Raw genomic sequence first — 25,862 nt, forward strand, 5'->3', positions numbered from 1 at the left:
GATTGCCTGGAAACTCGAGACTTAAAATCATCAATAGTTAGAGATGCCTTCTCCTCGTTGGTGTTGCTGAATTCTCCACAGAGTGAGCTACCATCCAGGCGTTATCTCGATAGATGAAAATGCTTATTATAAAGTATTTTTTAATCAAAGGAGAATCAATTATATAATTTCTACCATCTCTCGTATATTTCTCTCCATAATGAATTATAATAATTATTATGGACTATCTATATGCTATAGAGTGTGATTTCATTTTTCACTTTGGTTTAAGTTCTATTTTGATTTATTATAAAATCACCACTCATTTTCTAAGTTTTCAATCATTCAATATGACAATGAGCATTAAAAGTCTGCACTAACTTTGTTTCAAGTATTCCTTTCACAATATCTTCAACAAGGACATTTAACATATCCAACTTTAATCGATACGTTCCTTAATAATGTCGAAGTACGATATTCTCGGACATTATTAAAGTTATCTAACGCGTAGTGTGCTAGTTGTCGTCTAGTAAATCGTATAGAAAAAAAAATGAGATAGGACAATCACTTTAGTAAAAGCCTAGAATTCTTTAGACAGACGGCTTTTGAAAAGCCGCGTCGGCAATGTTACATCTCATTCGCAAAGCCGAGGAAAATTCGTCCCCATTAACCTTACATACATCTACAGTACCTTTACTGAGACAAATGATAAGGCAGAGGTATCTATGCTTGACGTAGAAGTCCACGAAATGTTCTATCAAGTTAGCGTTGGACAAACGTCTGAAAACATTGGTACGGACACGTATGAATTACCCGTCGAGAATGGTTTTCTCAATTCTATTCCTAGAGCGACCCCTTGAGAAGTATAGATATTTCAAAGTACGTGCATTGCTTTCCGGGATACATCTCAGCGGTGCAACAACTAAACTTCCAAGAGTTTCGAGTATCGACGTCACTTAACCAAAATCCCGAGGCCCAGAACCATATGGCCGTCGAGACGAGCCCTTAGCACAATAAAAGCTGCTCAGGAGGCGACCCACTGCAAGAGTTGTGCAGCCATTCAGATCGCATAGTAATGTCGTCCTTAATCCTCCATCAAGAGCCAGATTCGGCTCATTGTTGTGCTGATCCATCTGTAAATAGGCGACTTCCCCGGTAATGGAATCGCCCTTAGTCCGGCAACGGGACGAACTGATGAATTGTGTACGCCCCCATATGGACATATGCTATCACAGGCTGGATATCATTATGTCTTTTCACTCTAATCAGGCAAACTTCTCTATCAAGAATATCTATCGTACATAAGATAAGCAGACCAAGTTGCATTTTCTATCTCATTCTTCACTGCATGCATACGAGCAATCGCGAGGGATGAGAGAATTAGATGTTCAGAGAGGAAAAGAAAAGGAACATTAAACTCCAACCAAGAAAAACTAGTCAGCAGCAATGGTAAATTTTCATGACTATTCACTGCTAGAACTTCAGGAAAAGTGTAGAGTAATAAGCTTCCTGTCGTGATATCTGTTCTTCTTCACTCTAAGAACTATTTTACTAAAAAGTTCCACATGTAATTACGAAAATGGGGACTGCTTGTGGATGATAACAGCATAAAGTTTTCACTCGCACTGTATCTTGAGGATTCATCTCTTCTTGCCTCCTTTCCTCTTTTTTTTACCTTTGGACTTGCGAACTCCCTTGTTCTTGTTCCTGTTCTCCACAACACCAGTCCGCGAAAAAGAAGATGATGAAGCCTGCGCATCCTTCTTCACTTCACTGGTTCTTTGAGCTTCGGCAATTTCGCTTTGCTCTTCTTCATTCACTAAGCCCAACTCTTGTCCCAGCAAGGTACGGTTCACTGGGGCAGAGTTGTGTTCTTCACGGTCAAAACAGGATGGAATAGTGCAAGGACTTTGAGTTACCTTCATCGTCGAGGTAGTAGAGACATATTCCATCCACCCATCCTTCACATTAGTTACTGCCTCTAATGAATCCAACCTTTTCTGTGATTGGTCATACTCCAACGGCGACGTGTTTGCACCATCCGAATGCACAACTGCTGCTGGAACACTGTTGGAAGATGAAGAGGAATCATTGGAAGCTTCGGTCAGATCTCGCAACTTGCAAGAGCTCACAGCGCTTCCATCCTTGGGGAATAAAACTTTCATAATCTCTTCCTTGCATTTGTACGACTTCACGTCTAAAATGATGGCATGGGGACATAAGATGTTTGAAGAATCTGCAGCAGAATTGGTAAGTACAAGGGGATCGTCCACTTTTTTGAATGCTTCAGCGAAAACGCTGACTGAGATTTCCTGTAAGTTCCGCTTCCACCAATGCGAAAGAATACGACAAAATTCTGGAGGTAATTGGGCCGAAATCCAACTCTTACCCAGCAAAACAATGGGAAAATCTGGACTGATGCCAAAATTCAAGTATAGCAAACAAACCAACAAAACCAACTTCAAGACCAACAGTGGGTAGTACTTCGCCACATTTAGGTTCGATCTTTTAATCCATTCTATGGTTTCATTGTTGTTGCAAAGAAGCTGCTGAATAGTGCTAGTAACAAACCCAATGATGAGCTCAAAGCAATTTTCCAGGTTGAAAGTAAAGCTAGGCTTTGCTAAACCTTCATGGCAGATAAGCCATTCAACTAGAGAAGACTTGGTTGCGTAAAATTGCCCTTTGGAGCAAGATAGCAAAATCAAAAGTCGTTCCAAGAGATACAAGAAGCAATTCGGAGTGATGTAGTCTCTTTCAATCCTCCAATTGGCATTGTAAGTATCTGCCAAAGCTTGATAAAGGTTCCAAGTCAAAGACAACTCCACAGGCTTACTATTATTGCTGGCGTGAGGAAGGTCTGGTGGTACATTCTGATACACGCATTCCATAAATGCCTTCCATGACGTATTTCCCTCAAAAGATTCTGCAATTTTCCTGTACAACTTATCGTCGAGCATTCCAGACCCAAGAACCAAAGTTGCAAGCTCACCCATCTTCCCATGTGAAAAATGCTTATTCAAAATTATCATGTTCATCATTTCTCTCAGTAGATGACGAGAAGCCTCACTTCCTCTTACATATATCATACTCTCTGTCGATGATATTCGCCAGTCAAGAGGAAATATGTGACCAAAGTACCTCCTACTGGATGTTTCAATGAAACCCTTCAGTGTCCTACCATACTGGAAAGAGTTATTCAGAAAATTGAGTTCTTGAAGGAACTTCGAAACCTCATGTAAAAGAGCAAGACATCTGCTTTGACAGAAGTTCGACAGAGAACTCTTTGAGGAAAACTGATAAAGTGCATCCAATTTGTGCAGGAGCTCCATACCAACAGAAGTAAGCTCGGAATACCAATATTTTTTAGCAGCAGAGACCAATTGTTGAAGCTCCAAAGCAACCAAGAGTCCATTTTTTCGAAGAAATCGTTTATCTATGTTTCTGACCCAATCAGCATCTGGGTTTAGTAGGTCGTAAGTTCCCCGCAAGTTGTTCCGTTGCTCCAGAACACCAAAGTAATTCAAACAGAACTCCCAACAGCACCTATTTTCCTTTTCCTCCAGCAACTCCGCACATCCTACACACTTTATAATTCTAACAATCTTATCTCTCCAAAGATTCCAAAAGCAGACCAATGAGTCGATGGAAATCTGATTCCTCAAGATCTGTTGTTCAGAATACGCCATTGGGTTGACCAGCCAATCGTATTCCCAACAAAAATTTGAGATATTTTGACAGAGATGGAAGTCCAAAATATTTCGAGCGCATAGTATTTCACCTCTGATACTTTCATTTCTCATGGATGCACTCAAACGTTCTTTCATTTCAGCCAAACTGCTCTGTCTATTTAACAGAATGCTTGATTCTACAGAAACAAATTCATAGAAGGCAATAGGCTCGCGCTTCGCGAGATGTTTGGCTTTTGCTACCAGCTCCTCCTTTTGTGCAAACGGCTTCAAGGGACAACCTTTGCTTCCAGGAGCCCAAAGGGAATAGAAAAACACGTACCACAGGATATTCATCGACGCTTCCTTGTTTTGTCCGTTCTTTACAAGTAGATCAACCTCACGAAGGATATCACCTTTCATCCTCGCAATCTTTGCCGCCTCCGAAAAGTTACCATGGTCTTCCTCCAGACTGATAAGTTCATCGAGGCATCCCAGCCTCTTGAGTAAGTTTCGCATTGAGTCGATGCAGTGAAAAGCCTTCATATACTTCATCATGGCCCTGTAGTCTCTGAGGTCATAGTAATGAAGGGCACAACTCTCTAAAAAGTCTTGTTCCAATTTCTCTATTTCTTTACTTTTCTTTACTACTCCGCTATTCTCATTTCCCTGACTTTTCCAATCCTCAATGTATTGCAGACCCACTTCAAAGAGTTTTCCTTTGGCACAAATGGACAAGCACTTTGAGAAAATATTTCCCCTTGCATACGCCTTCGCTGCAAGACTGTAGCTCCCAGCTAGAGAAAAGCACTCTCCAGCTTTTTCCAAAGCAGATTCTCCAAATTTTTCCATGTATATTCTACCTGTTGAAGCACAAACAAATTTAATGTCAGTCTCATTTATAGTTCCTGATGTTCGCGTAAGATTTAATAACCACGATGTTCAGAAGATAAAATTAGCAAAGGGACATTTGGAAGCTGCCAGAAATACTCTTCACAGCTCAACTATACTGTCCCATGTCAAGATACGAAACAAGATCAACGTCCGCAGGTGGCTACAAAACCAAAAAGTTGTTGATAAACCATAGTCAATATGGAGTATTCAACTGATAGCCACAGCTTTTTTTAAACTTAATGGTGTGGTCAGTGTTAAGAACTTTGCAGCTTGAATTTTTCCAAGCTGCTAAGAGTGCAAAGCCGGGTTGTCAAATAGAAAATAATCAACTTCTCAACCCAAAGGCATAATCATGAAGTCGACATTAGTTGCAGCTTGCTCAAAATTCACCAAAAGCATTTGGAAATTAGCAGGCGAGATCAAACTTCTTTTTTTCTGAATATTGAAAGAGAAATATTAATTACACGGGTAACCAAGCAGTAACCACACGTGTAAAAAACTACATACAAGAGAATAATTGAGATCGAAGTCAAACTTCCTCTTTCTTAGGCAGCTTTGACATAGCTACAACAAGAAGAAAAATAAAGAAGCAGCACAAGGCATATAAATTCTCCATCTTATCATTTTGAAAGAAACGAAAAAAATTGGAACGAAAAAAAAAATGATACCTGCTTTCTCGTATTCCTTCAACATGTAGAAACACTCCGCTGCAGAGTCGGCCACTCCAATTGCTTCATAAATCTCAGCAGCCTGCCTTCGAAGGTCAGAAGCCTCCCGTGGACTTAAAACGTGCTTGAGATCTGCATCTGCTTTCAAAGCAGAGGCCTTAGCCAATTTCTCCCCATATGTGTACCTTGCTCGTTCAAAGCACATTATTGCCATTGGGTAATTACCCTCACGTAAGAGCTTGCAAAGTTAAACAGAAAGAGAGATCAATAGCTTCTTCAGAGAAGGTGAAAAGAAGAAGAATGGTAAACATAGTCCTCCCTTGTAGGAATGATAAATGTGGTTGCCTCAACCCAAAAAAAGGGACTGCCAGTGACCTCATAAACTCAAGAGAGAAAAAAGATTCAAGGAAAATTCATAACTTATGCATTAATCCATTGTGTCTAAATGAAATATCCGGCCATACTATTAAAAACCCAATAAATTTGGTGAATCGATCACCGTATTTGTACCACAGAACTTGCACATCGTACCCACAGTTTTCAGGATCAGTTATACTTTTACAGTCACTATTGTCAGTTCAAAATAGCATTCAAATATCACATTGACTGCAAATGAGGTGAAAAAAACAATTCTGTGAAGAAGAAACAGACATTAAAAGAAAAAAAAACGAAAAACAGCAAACCTTAAAACCTTGTGACTTCCACTCCTCTGGGGTGCTCCTGACCTTCATTGCTTCTGCAAGGGCATGATCTACCAACCTAACTTGAATAAGGCACTTCTTCTTCCAGTAGTCAAACATTGGTTTGGAGAACTCCAGGGCATTCTCACAAATCCACAATCTTTGCCTTGTCCGAGTAACAGCAACATACAGTTGCTTCAATTCAGAGCATAGTATATTGTGCTTCGAGTCATCGAAACTCGGGGAAGACCATTGAGAGCTGTTATCGAGCAAATCTTGCTCCTTCATGTAGGCATAAATGACCCTCCATTGACTTTTCAGAGGTGACGTGCCAAAAAAGTTGTACAGTAAGACGTCCTACACAATGTCACAGGCAAAAAAGCTTCCCTTAAAAGCATATGACTAAAGACCAAATTGACAGATTTGGAGTTTCATGAATACATGAAGAGATCTAAAAGCATTTAGGAAGAGAATATTTTGACTCGTTTTGACACACCTGCCAATGAAGATCAGTCGTAAAGTTGCAAGATCTTTGATATTGCCTATTAACTTAGAGGATAATATTCACATGAGCACACACAAATTCTACATCATGTGTATCGAGATGCCATCATATACATAGAAACAAAAGGGTATAGTAGAATGAAATTGCAACTACAAGCATTTTACAAAGGAACAGCTAGCCGCAAAAATTGGTGCTGACCCATCAAAGAAAGATTGGCCCATAAAAAACTGGTCATGATATCTCTATTGCTGCTACCATTAATAATCACATGGCAAACAATCCAACCTGACACAAACCTACCTGAAATTCTAGCCCCTTGCACTCCACTATAGTCAGAACTAGGGCTTGCCCCCTCACAAGGTTTGAAACTTCATTTCGAGAATGATCATCTCGAACCAAAATAACCTGCTCTGCTCCGAAGCCAACGAAATTACCACTAACATTACTGTACCCAAAAATTGACAGTATGGCACTTTCACCATTCTCTGATTCAAGTAAAATCGGGGCTTCCCCACATATAAAGCTAGTTTCGGGGCTCAAAGCATCAACGGATAAAGGAAAAAAACGGTAAAGAAGGTCAACAACGCTCTGCGCCAGCTTGAGTATACCAGCATGAGTGCGGAAGTTCTGGCTCAAATGGAAAGTTTTGGAAAGACTTCCCTTTTCCATTCTGATATCAGGTCCATCCTTTGAATCTATCAAGAACTCCTTGTAGAAAAGGGACCTTATGTCTTCAAACCTGAAGTCTATTCCCCTTGCAATAGTTTGTGCAGTGTCACCCGAAAACACAAAGCCATCCTCAACATTTCTACAGATATATTTGAACAGTGAAATTTGCCTCACGGTGAGATCCTGCACTTCATCAATATATACAAAATCCACCACGTTACCAGTAAACTGTTCACGAAAAAGACGGCGATGAAGATCACTGACTAGATCGGCTAAATCAAATTCACCATTTGCCATTTTCATCTTCTCATAATCCTCAAAAACATCATAAATTTCTTCTCTTCTCTGAGCACTCAGAGTGGAGACACGACTCTCCGAAAGTGAAACATAAGCAAGTCTCTCAAGTTTGCCTTTACAACCATCCGCTGGTTGAAGACCACCCTTTATGTGGGACATTATTTCAGTAAAGACTCTGGAAGGATCAAGTCTCCTCCTTAGCTTGTCATTAAAGTGAGGCCAATAGACTGCACAAAACTTTTCGTAAGAAACCTCCTTTGCTCTAACAAGACTTTGTAAGGCAACTGGTCTAGAATTGCAGGATCGGCTGTGAGAAACCTCCCTTAGATCAGGGAACCTTTCAAAGAATGAAATCCCGATAGTTCCATCTAGCATCATCAGAAGCTTACGAAAAGTTATGATAAGGGGAAAAAAGCCTGGAGACATGTCAACAAACGAATCTGGGATATCCTTGAATAACGCTGCATCATCAACAATCTCATCAACTGAAGAGCTTTGTGCTCTATGTTTTGCACCAATGCTGGAGCTGCATGATTAATTAAGCTAGATATTAGAAATAAAAATTTATGCGCATAAACTCACAGGATTACCGACACAACACATGCAATCTCATAATTTTACTTTTAGGTAACTAACACCGACAAGGGAATAAGAAAAGGTTGATGCACCAAGCTTGTCACAATATCCTACGAGACACAAATAGCATTTACATAAGCTGGCAATGAATCTTACATCACGGCAAGATCTGAAGAACAGATAGTCCTTTCTCGATTCTGCTCATAATTGCATATTTTCATTTAAAATACAATTTTATTCTTATACCTACAATGAATCACACAAAATTTAATACAAAAATTTCCGATAAAATGGAAATGCAAACTAAAAAGTGGCACAAGGACCAAAATAAGGACTATTGCCGCACAAATTAATCTCCAGTGTAAATCAGCAAGCAGATGATGTCGACTTCTAATATGCAATGATAAATTCTACACCCTAGCAGCTAAAACAAGTAGTAGCACCCGACCATGGCAAAACACGGATATTACCTATGCACTTAGTGCATGTTACATCTTATATTTCCTACGGAAGTATATGTATCAAGTATCTTGGTTATGCTTCTCCGGTAGGAGTAAAGTAGTAGCACGCCAAAGGGGGTTATCTTCTTGTCCCCACTACATTCGTAAAAAGATTTGACAATCCACTATCCTTTGATATTTTCTTCTTCATTGTAAAAATTGCAAAATATTTAATTCAATTGTTCAAACATCTTCCCATGACATTTATGTACCTTCTAAGTTGAGATAAATGTTGTTTGACTGCAAAACATAATTTTGCACTGACGGTCACAAAAAGCTGGCGCAATACACAATCCTCTGTTCCATCAACGATTTCCTCAACATTGATTTCCAGGGAGGCATCTTTGCTGTTGCTGACAACACTTTGGTTTGTCTGAAATCCCTTCGTTGCTTCATCATGCAGTTTCTCGTTCCTAAACAACTTCATTGTCAGGACTGTAGTTTTTCCAGTTCCAGATCGCCCAAGTATAAAAGTGCTTCTGGGGAAAAGAATTATCTCTTGTTCTTGCTCTGTTACTTCAAATGGAAGACTCACTTTGTTACCATCACTGTCATCGAGCAAATGGCTGATAACATCTGATGATAAGGAGTAAAATTTCATCAGAAGCAAACTCTCGCTCACTTTCGCATTCTCTGCATACAACCTCCGATCTGAAGCATCAGCATCAGAACTACTCCCAAATTGATCTTCACTGGGATTTCGATAGCGGACAATATCAAAAGGACAGTCCCAGGTCTTTGGAACTTCCCGATCCCTATAACAGGAAGAGGCATGTGAAATAAAAGAAAAAAGTGGGATAAGATCAATTCAAGATATGTTAGTCATCATCTATCTGGGAAAAAGATGCTTTCAAATTAGTTAAGCGATGTGCTACCTATCTTAAGTAGAAAGAAAAGATTTCAACCAAAAAAAAAAAGTAGAAAGAAAAGATCAGACTTACCCCGCAACGCATTTTTCGTTGCAACGACTAATAAAATCATCACTATACGTCTCGAATATGCTGTCCAGACGTTTGACCAATTTTGCCACATCCTCTAAAGGCAATACATCCCAAATCTTCAGGATTTGAATGTATCTCAGTGCCTTTACAATATCAATCGTGCATAGGACATAGAGACCATCAGCCTTAAATTGTCTCACTGTGTGAGATGAGTGTTCACAATATATATCCACATTCCTCTTCTTAGGTCTCCAGCCACTGGAAAGTTTTAACAGAAGGTTGATGATTGACATCTTTCTCCTTAGTGATGTCAGCTTTCTGAAAGACTTCAGGAAGTTGTCACTGAAAAGAACCTGAAAAAACCAAAGCATGACAATAAGAAATGTTTGTCTCTAATTCTTTAATACTAATGCTTTTTTAGAAAAACAAGTGAGGCCACAGAATACTGTTGAGCCAAGATTTTTACCTTCCATATTGCATTTCTGAAAAGTACACTGCTTCTGTCAAGCAGATCATCAAGCCGATTATTCGCTTTCTTCACATATAAAATGGCATTAGCCAAGTCCTTGTCATCATCAACATTGAAGAAACATGCACGACTCTTAGCATTGTCAACCAAAGCTTGCCACACAGATTTGCTTTTTGTCAGTGTTTCCCCATTTCCCACAATCCACAGACAATACCTATAGATAGAAAATAACACTGGGATATACAGGCCATATTACTCTAAAATTTAATTTGACATGGTTAAGAGGATAGAGTACCTTGCCCTGGTAAGAGCAACATTGGTTCTCTTAGTATTAGACAAAAACCCAATAGTACCGCGCAAGTTTGATCTTACAGTGGATATAATAATAATGTCTTCTTCACCCCCTTGGAATCCATCCACTGACTTCACCTTGACCAAAAAGCCCTTGATATTTTCATACCTTTTTCCAAGTTTAGCTTGAACTGCAGCAACCTGAGCTGCATAGGGAGATATGACACCTACTGTCAGATTTTCTTCTGACCCACGCCAAGCTGCAAAGAAAAAAGAAATAAAATGATCACAACAATGATATCATTTTATGCGGGGTGAAAAACTTCGAAAGAAATATCTTAGGGAAAGAGCTATTAATTGCCAACATAATCTAGACCCATATGGATACATAGGATTTGCAAAATTCCCTTGGCATACCTCTGTATAGATTCCTCAATATCCTCAAGACAACTTCCACCTCAACAGGGTTTTTAAGACTAAATCCGTCATCACCAACTTCTTCTCGTCCATCAGGAATACTTATGAACGAGTAAGGGCCAAACATGGGCCATGGCAAATGACTTTTTCTGTAACTTGTGCTCTTCACGTTTGGCCCGTCCAAAATTGGGTTTTGATAAAAGTTTGAAGTCGGAAACAGACTTATTGATGGATGCATCCGGTACTGTATATTGAGAAGTTGCCTTGAATAACCCAGTGAACTCAGTCGTTCAAACAGACTCCTTCCAAAACCAGCCCTGCCAGAAACCTGTAGATATAAAACGTGACAAATTAAAGGGCCGTTAGGTATAAAAGATTTTGCCTATCTATGCCCAAATGGAGAGAAGGATAATTATACATCTTTCAAAACCAAATAGGAAGTTACTTTTCAATCATCTTAACATTACCTTGCTTTCGACCATAGCAGGCAATTGACACTCATCTCCAACTAAAATCAGATGCTTGGCACCAGGGAGTTGCAGAGGAATTACTGACTCGCATTCTTTCAATTGGGCTGCCTCATCGATTACCAGCAAATTGAGAGGCTCCATTTCCACAGAGTACAGCTTATATGAACTGGACGCAGTGCAAAAAATCAGGGAAGCCTGTTGATAACAGAAGTCGGCAATCATGTCCTTACTCGTGAAGTTTGGAAGTTTTAGATCCTTCAGAGAATCACGAACAGTTAGCAACATGGAAAGGCATTCCTGTCTCTTCATATATAAATTATATAGTGGACCCATGGACGTCTCAAACGAAAACAGGCTACGTTCATCACATGAAAGAGTTATCTCCATCATCTCTGAATCCAACTTCTCTCCACTTAATAAAGTTTCAAAAGAATCAAGTAAGGTAAGGAGGGATGTGATATTCTGGAAATTAGTTCTGGATATATGAGTACAGAAAATAAAGAGGCATCTCCGCAGGGGCTGGACAGTTGCCTTGAATCGGTCCCTGAAAAACTCAAGAAATGATTTAAGCTCACAGTTACCATCTTCTTCACTGCTTCCGCATTCGCTCCCATCATCACTACTTCCTGGTTTCCTTCTTTTTGTGCGTTCGTCTTCCAAAAATATTTGGTATTGACGCACACAGTCGGCAAGGGTATCTATCATGGAAGTTAGACATTGAAACCAACCAGTGACCTTAGAAAAGCACTCAGCAACACAAACTACACGGTGTTCCAAGTATATTTCTTCAATGTCCCAATCAACTTTCAGCCGCTCCTTGTTCCCAAAAATAAGCACATCTCCTAAGTAACAGAGCAAACTTTCCCTTTCAGTGCTTATACCACTATCTGATTCCTTTAGCAGCTTTAAAACACGATATGCCACTTCCTTGATGGCAACATTTGTAGGAGCACAAACAATGGTTCTATATTTCCTTTTCAAGAGAGTAAATAGCAGTGTAGCGAGAGTTTTAGTTTTCCCAGTTCCAGGAGGACCCCATATCAGTTCGACAGAAGGCTTGTTCTCACATTGGAGTTTATTGAGACAGGCCGCAACTGCTTTTATTTGGGATTCATTCAGATCATGGCACACTCTCTCGTCAAGGCCCTCACTCCCAGAACCATCACCTTTTGTAATACAGAGATTGGAAGCTTTATTAGCCTGCAACCCAAACACATTTCTTGTGATACTCCAGACCATGTATATATGGTAGAAGGTCAGAGACCCTGAAACTTAATCGTTATTCATATGATATAAAGAAGCATTGCACAGCACAAACTTATATCTTGTGAAAAGTACAGAAAAAAAAATTTAAGGTCCAGCACTAAATCTAGGCCATGCTACCGCAGCAGTAAAAATTTTAAAAATATTAAAATAATGTGGAAAAAAATCTACGGAAAAGAAATGCTGGCACAGAGAGAGAGAGAGAGAGAGAGAGAGATTTGACATCCACAAGAGAAGTTGGCTCCATGATATTAATTTGGACTAATTGCCCTATTTAAGACATAACTTTACTAATCTTCCATATCTTCATTCATTTCCATATGATGAGATGGACCAACCAAAAGAAACAATCGTCCTAACCAATAAATACAAAAGAATGGCTTAAAGCATCCTTTATCTTGCTCTCCCGTGAAACTTACAAATCGACAGGAGTAAAATTGAATTTTCAAAGCTTAGAGGAATATATAGCAATTTTAAGTCTAAATGGACCAAAGGTACAAAAAGCAAAGTCATACCACCAAATCTGTGCAGAGAACTTCCTTCACAATATCCAAGTTCAGAGACATATGCAACGCGTTCCATATCCTACTGTTAGTGGATATATTTATCAGAAAAACAGCATACATTGGCTTCCAGGAACTATTTACTTCATGGTCCAATAATGCCTTCACTTTAAAGTTTGTGGATGATGCTGCCTCATCCTCTTCATCATCCCCTCCGATCATCCTTACTGATGCGAATGCCCATCTTCTTCCATACCTCTCCAAGTCAGGAACGGTTGTCGGCTTAGCATCAGTTAGAATCAAGATATCTCCAGGCAAAGTTTTGTAAGTTTCCTTGCCACGAGCATTGGATTCATTGCTCCACCGACTGGCCTTAACAGCATATTTGTTCCCACTTCTCTTGCATTCCACAAAATCAGTAACCTTGGCGAAAGGCAGTGTAGAAATATTTTCCAGACTCGAGCTCAAACTCGCCCGTGTTTCTTCCAGTAAAGGGTAGACATAAGATCCGAGATAACGCGGGACTGACTGAAATGTCTCCGGTATAGTCTCCACCTACAAAAACAGCTTGGCCAAATCCCAAGTATAACCATCCTACCTCGACATTCAAAAAATACTTTGACCAACTTCCGCAAAACATAAAATCTACTCCTAAAATACTAATGATTTTGCCAAACACAGTAAAAGCATAAGGGGTTCTGTCACACTAAAGTCTAATGCAAGATTCTTATAAGGCTAGGCCTATCAAAAGCACACAAAATAGAAAGAGCAACAAATTTCTCAAGTAAACACCACGTTGTTGTTGAACTTACACGAGAATAAAAACAGGGCATGATAAAAGAAAAAACGAAGCATAGATGAGAGAAGAATAATAAGAAACCTGGTCAACGTAGAGGTTTTCGTTGAAAATGTCGTGAAGAGACCAAGAGAAGACGATATCAGTCAGGTCATTGGAAATGTCTCTCCTCCTCCTGCTCCTGCTCAAACCACCCTCTGCTATCTCCATACCCAACACTCTGTTTGTGCTCCCTCTCAAATCCTTCCGAACCCACTTACCCACGTACCAAAATCTTCTCCTCGTTTCTTTCACCCCTTTTCTTGCCTATCAAAACACCAGGGAAAAATCTCTCCACGGTTCCAAGAAACTTGCGGGACGCAAAGAACGGGCAAGGTAGTACACTCATCGTCGGTCCCATTTTTTAACTCGGAAGTGAGCATTCATTACGGCGAAGGCGAAGAGTGGCCTCGGGAAGGTAAAAGGGGTCGTCAATGGAAGCTCAACGAAGCACCTCGAGGTCTTCGAAAAGGTGAAAAGACGGGGGGGGTGGGTCGTCTCCTCGTCTTCCCTACACCGTCTGATGACACTTCCCTATGCACAAATGCATGCTAAAGCTCTCATCTTTTCCCGTTATTCCACGTTTGGGTGGGTGGATTCAGGTCCTCTTCTTCGGTCCCAGCAAGTCCGATTCAGGCAAGAGACTACAGAAGAAGAGGATGAGCAAAACCAAAACAAAAACAAGAAATCTTGCACCCTAAGCTTTCTACATGTGCTAGGCCCTGTCCCCTGTTTTTTTATCATCTATCCGAAATGCATATCATGTCACGAGTAAATTCACTTTTATTATGAACTTTTTTTTTGTCAAGTTAACTACTCTAAATTATGTCTACTGTGACATATTTATGTCACACTAAATTTTTTTGTGACATAAAAAATCCAAAACTTATATTTATGTGACGTATTTACTCTCCGTCAAGATTTCATCAGATAATTTTTCAGTCAAAATAATGTCGTTTTATTTCACATATCAATACAATTTGTTTTCTAGCAGATTTTTAAAAATTGTCGTCGACAAAACTTTGACAAATGTTAACATTTTTTATGTCACAAAAATAAATTAGAGTGAATTTGTCATAATAAGGATAATTTAGGATTTTCTTGTGACTTTTACCCGTAACTTTATCGAGACTAATATATATGGATGATGACACAAATAGTCCCCGAGCGATTTAGTCCCTAAAAGTTTAATGTAGTCCCTGAATTTTAGTCCAATATTCAATATGATCCATGAACTTTCTGTACATGTTCAATAGAGTCATTGAACTATATGAAAATATAGAATATACTCCATGAACTTGAATTAATGGAAGGATTACATTAAATATTTTTATACAGTTTAGGGATTATATTGAACATGTACCAAAAGTTCATGGATCACATTGAACAAATTGAAAGTTCATGGACCATATTGAACATTGGGTTAAAATTCAAAAATTATATCGAACAAATTAAAAGTTCATGACCAAATTATATATTGAGTCAAAATTCATCCATATGTTTATGTTATTTTTCCTATATAAATATAATCCCGAATTCGCGCGAGTTCTCCCGCTACGGCAGTGCTTCCGTCGCACCTCGCCGCCTTCAGCCGGCGAACCCGTCGTTCTCCGCCGCCGCCGCACCCTGCCGGTTCTCTCCCGACCCTCCATAATCTGACCTGCAGTTTCTGCAGAGCCGGAGGCGGAGCCACCCTCGTGCTCGCCGCCACCACCCGCCGTCGCGCCCCCCGTCGGACCTAGGGTGACCCTCTTCTAAGATCTCTTTCCTCAGCAATTTCGTCATCGACGTCGCTCCGTCGTCACCTCGCCGCCGTGCGACCGTCTCTAGCGCTCCTCTTCTTCAGTGGAATTCCGTCGACTGCTTAACGCATCAGGAACCCTCTGCAATCAAGGAAATCTCGGAAGATGGACGTGATCTCCCAGCTGCAGGAGCAGGTCAACACGATCGCCTCGGTTGCCTTCAACACCTTCGGCACCCTGCAGAGGGACGCGCCCTCCGTGCGGCTCTCCGCGAGCTATCCCGAGCCGCCCCCGATCGCCGCGGAGGACGCGTCCAGCTTCGCCGAGCAACCCAAGCTGATGAGCTCTGCTCTCGTTAAGGCCGCCAAGCAGGTTCGTGTCTCTCGGGCTTGCTGTAAACTACTTGACGTGATTCGAAGAAATTGTTTGGCTGGTGATCTTATGTTTATCTCTGAAGATTGATTGCTTGATTCATCGCGGCAAGATGACGAAACGACTTCGATGTGTAAGAATTATTTGGCTAGAAATCTATGTTGTCGCCGAAGTTTTTAGGGAAAGATGTTCTCGCTTCTATAGGCCTTTGTCTGAATTATGGTCCGGGGTTCGAAAGCTCTGCACTCGGTTCTTGTAGAGGACATGAGTACATTTCAGTTACTATCAAATTTCTCGTGGATAGATCGAAGATGTGACGGGTAGGTCCGGAGATGTAATGCAAGTTTGGCATTTGTTTCCTCTTTGTATATGTAACCACGTGCATCGTACGCCGTTGCACCTAATACGACAGTTATTCCTACGGAAGAAAATGCGATCTCCATTTTTTTCTTGTGGATCCTGTTGGTGGATATGTCTGCTGCGAGTATCTCGGGGTACATGTACACAGACCTTGTCGCAATTCGGTTACACGAGTTGGGTAATCTTTTGACTTGTGTCCATGAAATAGTTATGCACGCTCGAAAATAGCCACCACTCTTGTGTAATCGCAACTATCGTTTCTTTCAAATGTGTTTCTGCGACTTATAGTTGGTAGAATGATTTGAATTGGGTGTAAGTGTTATGAGACTGTAACTCTGTTAGCGCTCTTGATCTTGAATATGTTGGAATGCTGGTTTCTGATTTCTATCTTCTGCACTTTTTGTTCTACTTCATGCTTGAAGTAAAATGATGGTCAGTGCGGCATACTAGAGACTCTGCACCATATCAGTATATTCTCGCGGGTGTAGCCTCCACTTTAGAGATGAAGCATTATGCTTTGAGTTACGAAATTCGGCATCCTTTTCTGCCTTTTGCTCTTGGAATCTGGATAAAAATCAATCAGAGTACTTTTTCTGCAGTTTGATGCCTTAGTCGGTGGACTTCAACTACCCGAGGGAGGAGAAGAAGCTCAACTCAAAAGGATTGCGGAGCTCCAGGTTAAGAGGATCTGTGGTTTTCTGTGTTCTTCCACTTGCATAATTCCATAGATTAAGGCTGTTTCTTATTCTTCCCAAATTACCTTTCGCAGGCTGAGAATGATGCTGTAGGACAAGAACTTCAGAAGCAACTTGAAGCTGCCGGTAATTGCCTATCGATGAGGGTGTGAGGGAGTTTGTCTCGTTCACTTACGTATGTTCTGGTTTTGGGTGAAATTGACATTTTTTTATGATTTTTGGCATTGGCAGAGAAGGAATTAAAGCTGGTCCAGGAGCTATTCAGCCAGGCAACAGATAACTGCTTTAATTTGAAGAAACCGGATTAGAAAACGAGGACACCTCTCTTCTTTACCTTTTCGTTAAATTTATGCAGTAGAGATGATGACTGAGAGAAATAGGCATTCTAATGTTCGGATAGTGCGAAGGGATCCTGAGATGTCGCAACCCTGTATCGGTTGAGTTTTGAAGTCCTTGCCTAGTAAAAGTTTCTTAGTGCACAAAAAGCATGTCCAGTCTTAAATCTTTAATTGCAAATACAAATTCTTAGTGTTGCATTGGCAATGAAAAGTTCTCTGTTTTGTTGTTCACCTTCCTTCCCTCTGAAGGGTTCAAAGATTGCTTTCTTACCCTTTGGTCCTTCTGAAGATGGTCTCGGAATCACATGGACCATGAGCTTTTTTCCCTTGCGGTGTAAATACACAGTCAAGAACCATCATCATCAAGAAGGGAAATTTTTATACATGTGAAGTTCAAAACTCAGAATAGCTCATGTTTGGCCAACGAGAGGTGGAGTAGTGGTCAGGGCAGGTGAGTTCATGGGCGGCAAAGCTCAAGGTGTTCCTTCGCCGGTATCGGCTTTGAACACTAGACACTTAACCTCTTTAGGGTGCTCTTAAAACAGTCTTCGTGGCCCCCCCGATTCGGGGCCCAACCATAAGTTTAGAATTGGACTGTACATAAACGGTGAAGAGAAGAGAACGGTACATGCTATATGGCACATGGAAATGGAGTCCTTAAACTTCAATGTCTTGAGGGACATCAACAAACTGCCCCTTTTGAGTTGCGCGAACCCAAGGGACCGTCACCTGGGGTCGCCGGCCTCCTGCTGGCTGCTGAGTCTTGCCGTTTATTTGTTTTTTTTTTAAAGAAAAAGCAAATTTACTTTTCAAATTCTGATTTTGCTGAACACCATTTAAGCTAAATTGACTTTTAAATTACCTTTTACCATATACTATTTGCATGTCGAAAAACCCATTTAGCCCAATGGCATTTGTGTTTTCTCCATAGCCGAACCAAATGGGGCTGAAGTCTAATACCATCTGGCATAGGGTCGACAGTCCTGCATCTTCTTGGAGTGGTGATCTGAGCACACCAGCCCCCAAGAGACGATTCAAAAGCAGATTAGCCTCGATGTGAGCCATGTGATCGATAGCTTGTCATTGTTCTACAATGAAAGTGACTGAAGAGCCTGATCAAAGGGATCCTCATCTACTTTCATCGTTTCTTCTTTGCTAGAAATCTCGTCCCTTTAATCGATATATGTCTACCAAATCCGCTTGTTATTGTTCTACGATGCACCAGCACAAAACAGAGTTCCCTGCCTGCTACTACATTTCAAACAAGTTGGTAACTGTCAAATATCATATCAGTAACTTGTTCATCTAATCACGTGTTAGTAACTTTCAACAAGCTTCGACAAATATCAAAGTTTCTTTATGCTTCGAATTTACCAACTGTTTTAATAATTTATCAACATTTACTTTCACGACTTACCAACGATTTGAAAACTACTAACCTTAATTTTATTGATATACCAACATTCATCACATTAAGATATCAACTATTTCTTAGACACTACTTCTATATAATCTACCCACGTTTATTATTGTGATTACCGACGCTTTTGAAACACTAAAACTACATTTGGTAATCTAGATAAAATTCAAGATATTGGTGCATGCAAAAGATAGGATAAAATCGGATATAAGAGGGATATAATCCTGATAAAATTATCACATGAGGAAGGTGGGATAAATGTGTATAGAATATTTATATTATTCATAATATGAAGATTATTTTTCTCAAATAACAAACTCGTTAAATTAATAAGAATAAAATAATATTTAAATATAATTAAGATTCGAATTCTCATATAAAAAATTGAAAATAAAAAAACAACAATTTCGTTTTTATTTATTCCTATTTTTATTTATATATTCAAATTTCTTTCTATCTTATAATGTAAATTTCACATATATAGATATATATTTAATATTTATATTTATTACATATTTTAGGTATATCATTATAGTTTAATAATTATAAAATTTTATTAGAGAATAATGGAAGGAGAAAAAAAGAAAAGAAGAAAACAATAATAAAAAAGAGGGAAAATAATATAAAAAAAGAGCAAATAAAAATGAAGTAGGCAATGATGTTGTGAGAGAATCTTACTTTCTTCGTTTATGCGATTTTTAGATTCATTTATACTGATATACCGTTCATAGTAAACAATGGTCACGATAAGATGTCAATACACACGGCTTCATTAGTGCGATTCACCAAACAGTGGATAAAATATGATAAAATTTATGTATTTCATATCTTATCTTATTCGGTCATTTCCTGACTAGAAATCTAAATAACAAAATGAAGCCTAACTTTATTTAAAATTACCCATCCTAATTTGATCGGCATATCACCATTTATCACATAAACATGGTGCGCCGCAGCAGCAGTGGGCTAGGAGCCGACCCCCTTAGCTGTTGATGATCTGGGGAACGTCCACTTCCCCTGCCATGCGCTTCCGCCGGAGTATCGCCGCGTAGTCCCCATAGGCCTCCAGCCCAGACAAGTACGCGGCGAAGCTTTTCCCCTTGAGCCTGTTCAGAGAGAACCTGTTCTTCAGCGTGTCCTTGCCAGATTCAGCCCCAAAGGTCATTGCCTGATCGGACATAGCAACGTAAAAGCCGTAGCAATATGCGAAATGGTCGGTGTTGCGCTCGAGGACGCTCCCCAAGAACTGAACCGCCTTGTGCCGATTGTTCATCCAGGCTAGGACACCCTGCGGGAGGTCGCCGCCGCCTGTCCTCCTTGGGGCATCCCCGGGTGGGAACAGCCCCACGGCCTCTATGGCACTGTTCAGTAAATCCAAAGTCAAACTGCCTCCCACGAGCTCAAACATCGGCCTGACCGTCTGGAGCAGTGTCCTGTAGCTGCACGGCGCCCTCATCTCGAGCTCCATGGCTGGGAGCCTCGCCGCTGCAGACCCGGCGCCAGAGGCACGAACCATGGTGGCAACATCGGGATCCATCGCCAAGACCTGCTTCTTCGAGATATTCACCGGGTGGCAGGCCTTGTGCCACAACGCGTCCTGGATGGTGTCCACATCACTCACGAACCAGTCCTTCCACGTCCCGTCCGTGCCAGAACTGCCTCTCGACCGCCCCAAAGCCCTCCTCGATGGCGTGGATCGGTCGCTCAGGTAGTGGTGGTCGGTCATCAGCAGAGAGTAACCCTGCAGGGGGGAGGATGCCTATGGAGCTCATGCGTAACGCGAGGATGACGTTCCTGTCCCCGTCAGCCACATCATTTGGAAAATTGTCAAGTAAACACCGCATAGCCGCTGAACTTACACGAGAATCAAACAAAAATGGAAGGAAAAAAGAAGGGCAGAGACGAGAAAAGAAGAGAAAGGAACCTGGTTGTGGTAGAGGTTTTCGTTGACAATGTCGGTGGAGAGACCAAGAGAAGGCAATATCAGTCAGGTCTACTCCTCCTGCTGCTCAAATCACTCTTCAGGTTTCAAGAAACTCGCAGGACGCAAAAACTGGGCAAGCTAGCTCGCGGGCTCGTCGTCGGTCCTGTCTTTTGAACTCCAAAGCGAGCATTCAGTGCAACGAAGGCGAAGAGTGTGACCACGGGAAGGTAAAGGGGTCGCCGGTGGAAGCTCAAAAGAAGCACTCGAAAGATTGCAGAAGAAGAGGATACGCAAAGCCCAAAAAACTGAAAGCAAATTTGATTTCTTGCACCCTAAGCTTTCTACATGCACTAGGCCCTGTGCCCTGTTTTTTCTCTTCTGTCCGAAATGCATTTTGTGGCGTTGAAATGATGAGTAGATGATAAAAGGGACGAACTTTAACCCGAAATCGATGAACGGTGTGACCTTCCTACTTGTGCTGAAAATTTTATTTAGTCGCCTTCGCTTTTAATTTTGAATATCTATATTGATCTATTGTTACGGACATTTTTCAAAGGATTACCTAGAAATTTCAAACTTAAATTGTAGATGATTAGATGTGACTTCTCCTTGTTGGTTTTGCCGAATTCTCAAACAGAAATAGTCGCTACCTAGACGCCCACCTAAGCAATTTGAGGTGTTTTCCATCTGAGTAGATTTTTTTATCAAAGGAGAATTAATTACGTAATCCTTAAAATCTCTCTATTATTTCTCTCTATAACGAGGTTTAATATTTGTGGAAATGCCATTGAGTGCCTAGTTACAAATTGTTTAGATGATAAACTTTTTAAAAACAGTTGAGTGGGCAATTTCACCCTATTTCACAAATTTTAATACGAACAAGTCGAGGAAAATTCATTTGCACAGTGAGGACCCTGACGGTCTGTCCCGTAATCAGGCAAGACTTCCCCGCACTCCCTGATCCCTCCGTTGGGTCAGAATCTTTTTCTTGCCCCAATCCCGGCAATACCCGACTTCATTTTTAAATCCCGCGGTCCAGATGTGGCCTTTCAAGGACAAACCAAAGGTCCGTACTTTACATTTTTCTATAAATCACTAACTTTATCGAGACAAATCGATGAAATGATTTCTTAATTCTATTTTCGGAGTGACCCCCTTGAAAAAAAAAAAACCACGAATATTTTAATTAAAAAATTCGGATTTTCTCTACCGGTCTAGTAAAAATCTGGAATTCGTACCCGCAAAATCAAAAGGAAACCCGATTTCCTGCGCGCGCGCGGTTCTCCGGAATCCTCCTGCGCGCGGCGCTTCCGCCGCCGCACCCCGCCGCTCTCCGCCGCCGCACCTCGCCGGTCTCTCCGGCCCTCCTCCGCAATCCGACCTGCCGTTTCTGCAGAGCCGGAGCCAGAGCCAGCTCGTGCCCGCCGCCACCGCCCGCCGTCCGTCGCGCCTCCCCGCCGGACCGAAGGCGACTCTCTCTTCCACTTCCATCTCTCTCAGCGCCTCTTCTAAGATCTCTTCCCTCCGCGATTTCGTGTCGCCGCCTCGCCGCCGTGCGACCGTCTCTGGCGCTCCTCTTCTTCAGTGGAATTCCGTCGGACTGCTTAGCGCATCAGGAAACCCTCTCCGATAAGGGAAATCTCGGAAGATGGACGTGATCTCCCAGCTGCAGGAGCAGGTCAACACGATCGCCTCGGTCGCCTTCAACACCTTTGGCACCCTGCAGAGGGACGCGCCCTCCGTGCGGCTCTCCGCGAGCTATCCGGAGCCGCCCCCGATCGCCGCGAACGCCGCGGAGGACGCGTCCGCCTTCGCCGACCAACCCAAGCTGATGAGCTCTGCTCTCGTCAAAGCCGCCAAGCAGGTTCGTGTCTCTCAGGCTTGCTGTAGCAAGGTCGTTGGTGAGCTTTGCTCGTTGTCTACTTGATGTAATTGGAAGAAGCTATTTGGCTAGGGATTGATGGTTCATCTCTGGGGAATATTGATTACTTGATTAGTTGATTTATTGTGGCAAGAAAAAGAAATTTGCTTATATATAAGAATTATACGGTTAGGAATCTAGGGTCATGTCCGAAGTTTTGGCGGAAAGATGCTCTTACTTCTATTGGCTTTTGTGTGTGGATTTTAGTCTCAGTTTGTGGATGACATGAGCACATTTCATTCATAAATGTATGTACTGTGGAAGTTGTCATGGATAGATCATGGATGTGGCGGGTAGGTCCGTAGATGTAATTCGAGTGTGTCCACGTGCGTTATACGCGGTTGCACCTAATATGACAGTTTTTCCGATGGAAGAAAACGCAGCCCCCCCTCCATCTTTTGTCTTGTGGATTCCGTTGGTTGGATATGTCTGCCACGAGTATCTCGGTGTGCATGTGCACAGACCGTGTTGCAAATTTGGTTTACACGAGTTGGGTAATCTTTTGACGTGTGTGCAATTAAATACTTATGCACACTTGAAAAGAGCCACCACTCTTGTGTAATCACGACTATCGTTTCTTTCAAATGTGTTTCTGCAACTCGCAGTCGGTAGAATTGAATTTAGGTATGATTGTTATGAGATTGTAACGTTGTTAGTGTACTTGATCTTGAATATGTTGGATTGTTGTTGTCTGATTTCTATCTTCTTCACCGTTGTTCTGCACCATGCTTGAAGTAAACTGATGGTCGGTGTGGCATCCTAGAGACTCTGCTATATCAGTATATTCTCGCGGGCGAAAGCAATTAGCCTCCACTTTAGAGATGAAGCATTGTGCTTCAAGTTATAAAATTCGGTCTACTTTTCCGCTTTTTGCTCTTGCAATCTGGATAAAGTTCTATCAGAATACTTTTTCTTCTGCAGTTTGATTCCTTAGTAGCAGGACTTCCACTGCCCGAGGGAGGCGAAGAAGCTCAACTCAAAAGGATTGCGGAGCTTCAGGTCAAGAGGATCTGTGGTTTCTGGCGTCTTCTGTTCATTTTTTCCATTGTTTAAGGCTGTTTCTTATTCTTCCCAAATTACCGTGCACAGGCTGAGAATGATGCTGTAGGACAAGAGCTTCAGAAGCAACTTGAAGCTGCTGGTAATTGCCCCATCAATGAGGGTGTGAGGGTGTTTGTCTTGTTCACTTGTGTATGTCCTTTTCTAATCAAAAGTGACATCTTCTATTGATTTTTGGCATTGGCAGAGAAGGAATTAAAGCTGGTCCAGGAGCTATTCAGCCAGGCAACAGATAACTGCTTCAATTTGAAGAAACCAGATTAAAAGATGAGGACACTTCTCTTCTTTACCTTTTCGTTAAATTTATGCAGTAGAGATGATGACTAAGAGAAATAGGCATTCTACGGTTCGAGTAGCGCAAAGTGACGCGAGATGTTGCGACTCTGTCCCGTTGAATTTTGCAGTCCTTGCCTAGTAAAAGTTTCTCAGTGCACAAAAAGCATCGATATGGGCATCAAGTCACCCGAACAATCACTCAAATGAAGTTGTTCTGGTCAAGTAAGAAGTCTAGTCTTAAATCTGTAATTGCAATGACAAAACGTAATGGTGCATTAGCAATGGAAAGTTCTCTGCTTTGTTGTTCACCTTCCTTCCCTATGAAGTTTTCAAAGATTGCTTTCTTACTTTTTGGTCCTTATGAGGATGGTTTTCGAATCGCATGGAGCATGAGCTTTTTTCCGTTGCAGTGTAGATACAGATAGAGACTCAAGAAGGCAACTTTTGTAGATGTGAAGTTCAGAAAATCAGAGTTTCCCATGTTTGACCGACGAGGGGTAGAGCGGCGGTCGGGGCAGGGGGTTTCTCTGCCGGAATCGGCTTTGAACACTAGACTCCCAATAGGCCGAGTGTCGGGTTATGGCTAGCTGAACCTCTTTAGGGTGCTCTTCAAACAGTCTTCGTGGCCTCAAATGAAGGGCCCAACCACAAGTCTAGAACTCTCTTGGAGTGTACATAAACGGCCAAGAAAATGGTATATCGTTTTGTCCAAAGGGGCCATGTGAATGACATCACCCACCTTTAATCTTAATTAAGTTTGCTCGCGGATGTTGTTCTTGACTTGTAATTCATCAATCAAAGACAAAGGTGGAAGGAAATTTTCTCCATTCCGGAGGGAAAGTATCACCTTATCTGACTAGAAATGGTCTTTCAACGCGTGCAAAGGAGATGTAATTGTCCCTTTTTACAAAAATTTGGGACTCAAAAAGGACCTACTCTGGCTCGATTACAATTTAAGATAATGTCAATAAGAGGTCAGATTTTTGTTTGTCATTCCTCATCTTATTTATTAGTGCATCATCTTTAGCACGACTATGAGTCAAATCAACTTTAAAATGCTGGGAAAATTATCCGAAAAGTCTTAGATCTATTTTAATAATTAAGTCATAAACCCATTTATGTTTTTCCAATTGAGTCAATCTGACCAATTTTAATCGAAAATCACTGACATGGACACCAGTAGTGCTCGGATTGGCCAAGGCTGTCGTGGCCCTCGCTTGGGGTCAGTGAGGGTCACGACTCCCTCGCCCGGGGCCGGCAAGGGTTGTGGCGCCCTCTCTTGGCTAGATTTGGCGAGGGCGTCGCAATCCTAGCGCAGAGCTAGTGAGAGCGCAGAGCTAGTGAGGGCCACGAAGCCCTTGCCTAGTGTCGGCAAGGGTTGACCAGCGACCCTTGCCGGTCCACAGTTGGAAGTTGGGAAAAAAAGAAAGAAAGGAAAGAATAGAAAAGAAAAAAAAGAATATTTCAAAAAAATATTGAAAAATATCCACGTTAGCGTCGGTCATACCACGTAGAATGATCGGCGTCTACGTCAACAATTTCCAGCTAAAATTAGCTGGATGGATTCAATTGGTAAAATGTGAAAATATTTATAACTCAATCGGTAAAAAATAAAGATTTAGGACTTATTTCAAGAAGACTTAAGCTAAGCAAGCAGAAGATTGCTAAGCGTGGTATGGACGACAAAGAGCAAGTTTGCGAGTCTAATTTTTTTTTTTGTAACGTGGTTTGAAAGTCTAATTAACTATACATGTTTTCAAGAATATTTGTGCATTATAATGATATTTTTAAGATAATAAGATCGATATTATTTCATGGCCACTAGGGGTGTCAATGGGTTGGATTGGGTCGGGTTTCCATGATACCTGACCCGACCCAAAACTCACAGGAATGTGCTTAACCCGACCCGAGGCCCGAACGATATATATCCCAAAAGATCAGGTCGGGTCGGGTCTGTCCGGGTAGGGTTTCGGGTATTTTTTTTCCCTCTTCGTCTCTTCACCTCCCTCTGTTTCCAGGCTCACAGAAAAGTATAAAATGGAAACATTCCCAATTCAAACAAACTTCAAATATCTAAATTTGTCACGATCCCTTCGTACTTTGATTAAAAAGAATTTCTCTATTGTGATT

At 41.3% G+C, this 25,862-nt stretch overlaps 4 protein-coding genes across 5 annotated transcripts; 2 read left to right on the forward strand and 2 right to left on the reverse strand.

The window, feature by feature from the left end:
* Nucleotides 1-547: 547 nt before the first annotated feature.
* LOC115681846 (uncharacterized) lies at nucleotides 548-13,291 on the reverse strand. The gene is made up of 11 exons (XM_030605933.2): nucleotides 12,803-13,291; nucleotides 11,022-12,224; nucleotides 10,555-10,882; nucleotides 10,142-10,397; nucleotides 9,844-10,060; nucleotides 9,378-9,730; nucleotides 8,649-9,191; nucleotides 6,695-7,886; nucleotides 5,893-6,246; nucleotides 5,210-5,447; nucleotides 548-4,510 (listed from the first exon to the last, which is right to left on the reverse strand). Exons 1-11 carry the CDS (start codon nucleotides 13,010-13,012, stop codon nucleotides 1,620-1,622), a joined length of 7,785 nt encoding a protein of 2,594 aa, XP_030461793.2. The 5' UTR covers nucleotides 13,013-13,291; the 3' UTR covers nucleotides 548-1,619.
* A 1,867-nt stretch (nucleotides 13,292-15,158) lies between these two features.
* LOC115681844 (mediator of RNA polymerase II transcription subunit 21-like) lies at nucleotides 15,159-17,322 on the forward strand. Its single transcript, XM_030605931.2, has 4 exons — nucleotides 15,159-15,739; nucleotides 16,699-16,776; nucleotides 16,869-16,920; nucleotides 17,026-17,322. Exons 1-4 carry the CDS (start codon nucleotides 15,533-15,535, stop codon nucleotides 17,100-17,102), a joined length of 414 nt encoding a protein of 137 aa, XP_030461791.1. The 5' UTR covers nucleotides 15,159-15,532; the 3' UTR covers nucleotides 17,103-17,322.
* Nucleotides 17,323-19,534: 2,212 nt separating this feature from the next.
* On the reverse strand, nucleotides 19,535-20,649 carry LOC115681825 (uncharacterized). Its single transcript, XM_030605897.2, has one exon. It carries the CDS (start codon nucleotides 20,276-20,278, stop codon nucleotides 19,535-19,537), a length of 744 nt encoding a protein of 247 aa, XP_030461757.1. The 5' UTR covers nucleotides 20,279-20,649.
* A 1,090-nt stretch (nucleotides 20,650-21,739) lies between these two features.
* LOC115681843 (mediator of RNA polymerase II transcription subunit 21-like) lies at nucleotides 21,740-24,595 on the forward strand. 2 transcript variants are annotated; one of them, XR_008815849.1, is made up of 5 exons: nucleotides 21,740-22,340; nucleotides 23,319-23,396; nucleotides 23,487-23,538; nucleotides 23,644-23,954; nucleotides 24,143-24,595. XR_008815849.1 is itself a non-coding variant. In XM_030605927.2 (4 exons), exons 1-4 carry the CDS (start codon nucleotides 22,125-22,127, stop codon nucleotides 23,718-23,720), a joined length of 423 nt encoding a protein of 140 aa, XP_030461787.1. In that variant the 5' UTR covers nucleotides 21,740-22,124; the 3' UTR covers nucleotides 23,721-24,040. The 2 variants fall into 2 exon arrangements, 1 of the variants encoding a protein (XP_030461787.1); XM_030605927.2 differs by lacking the exon at nucleotides 24,143-24,595 and having other exon boundaries at nucleotides 23,644-24,040.
* The last annotated feature ends 1,267 nt before the right edge of the window (nucleotides 24,596-25,862 follow it).

The sequence above is a fragment of the Syzygium oleosum genome, unplaced genomic scaffold (assembly GCF_021117445.2).
Source record: "Syzygium oleosum isolate NSW1041296 unplaced genomic scaffold, Sole_v2.1 Sole_v2.02, whole genome shotgun sequence".
Lineage (NCBI taxonomy): Eukaryota > Viridiplantae > Streptophyta > Magnoliopsida > Myrtales > Myrtaceae > Syzygium > Syzygium oleosum.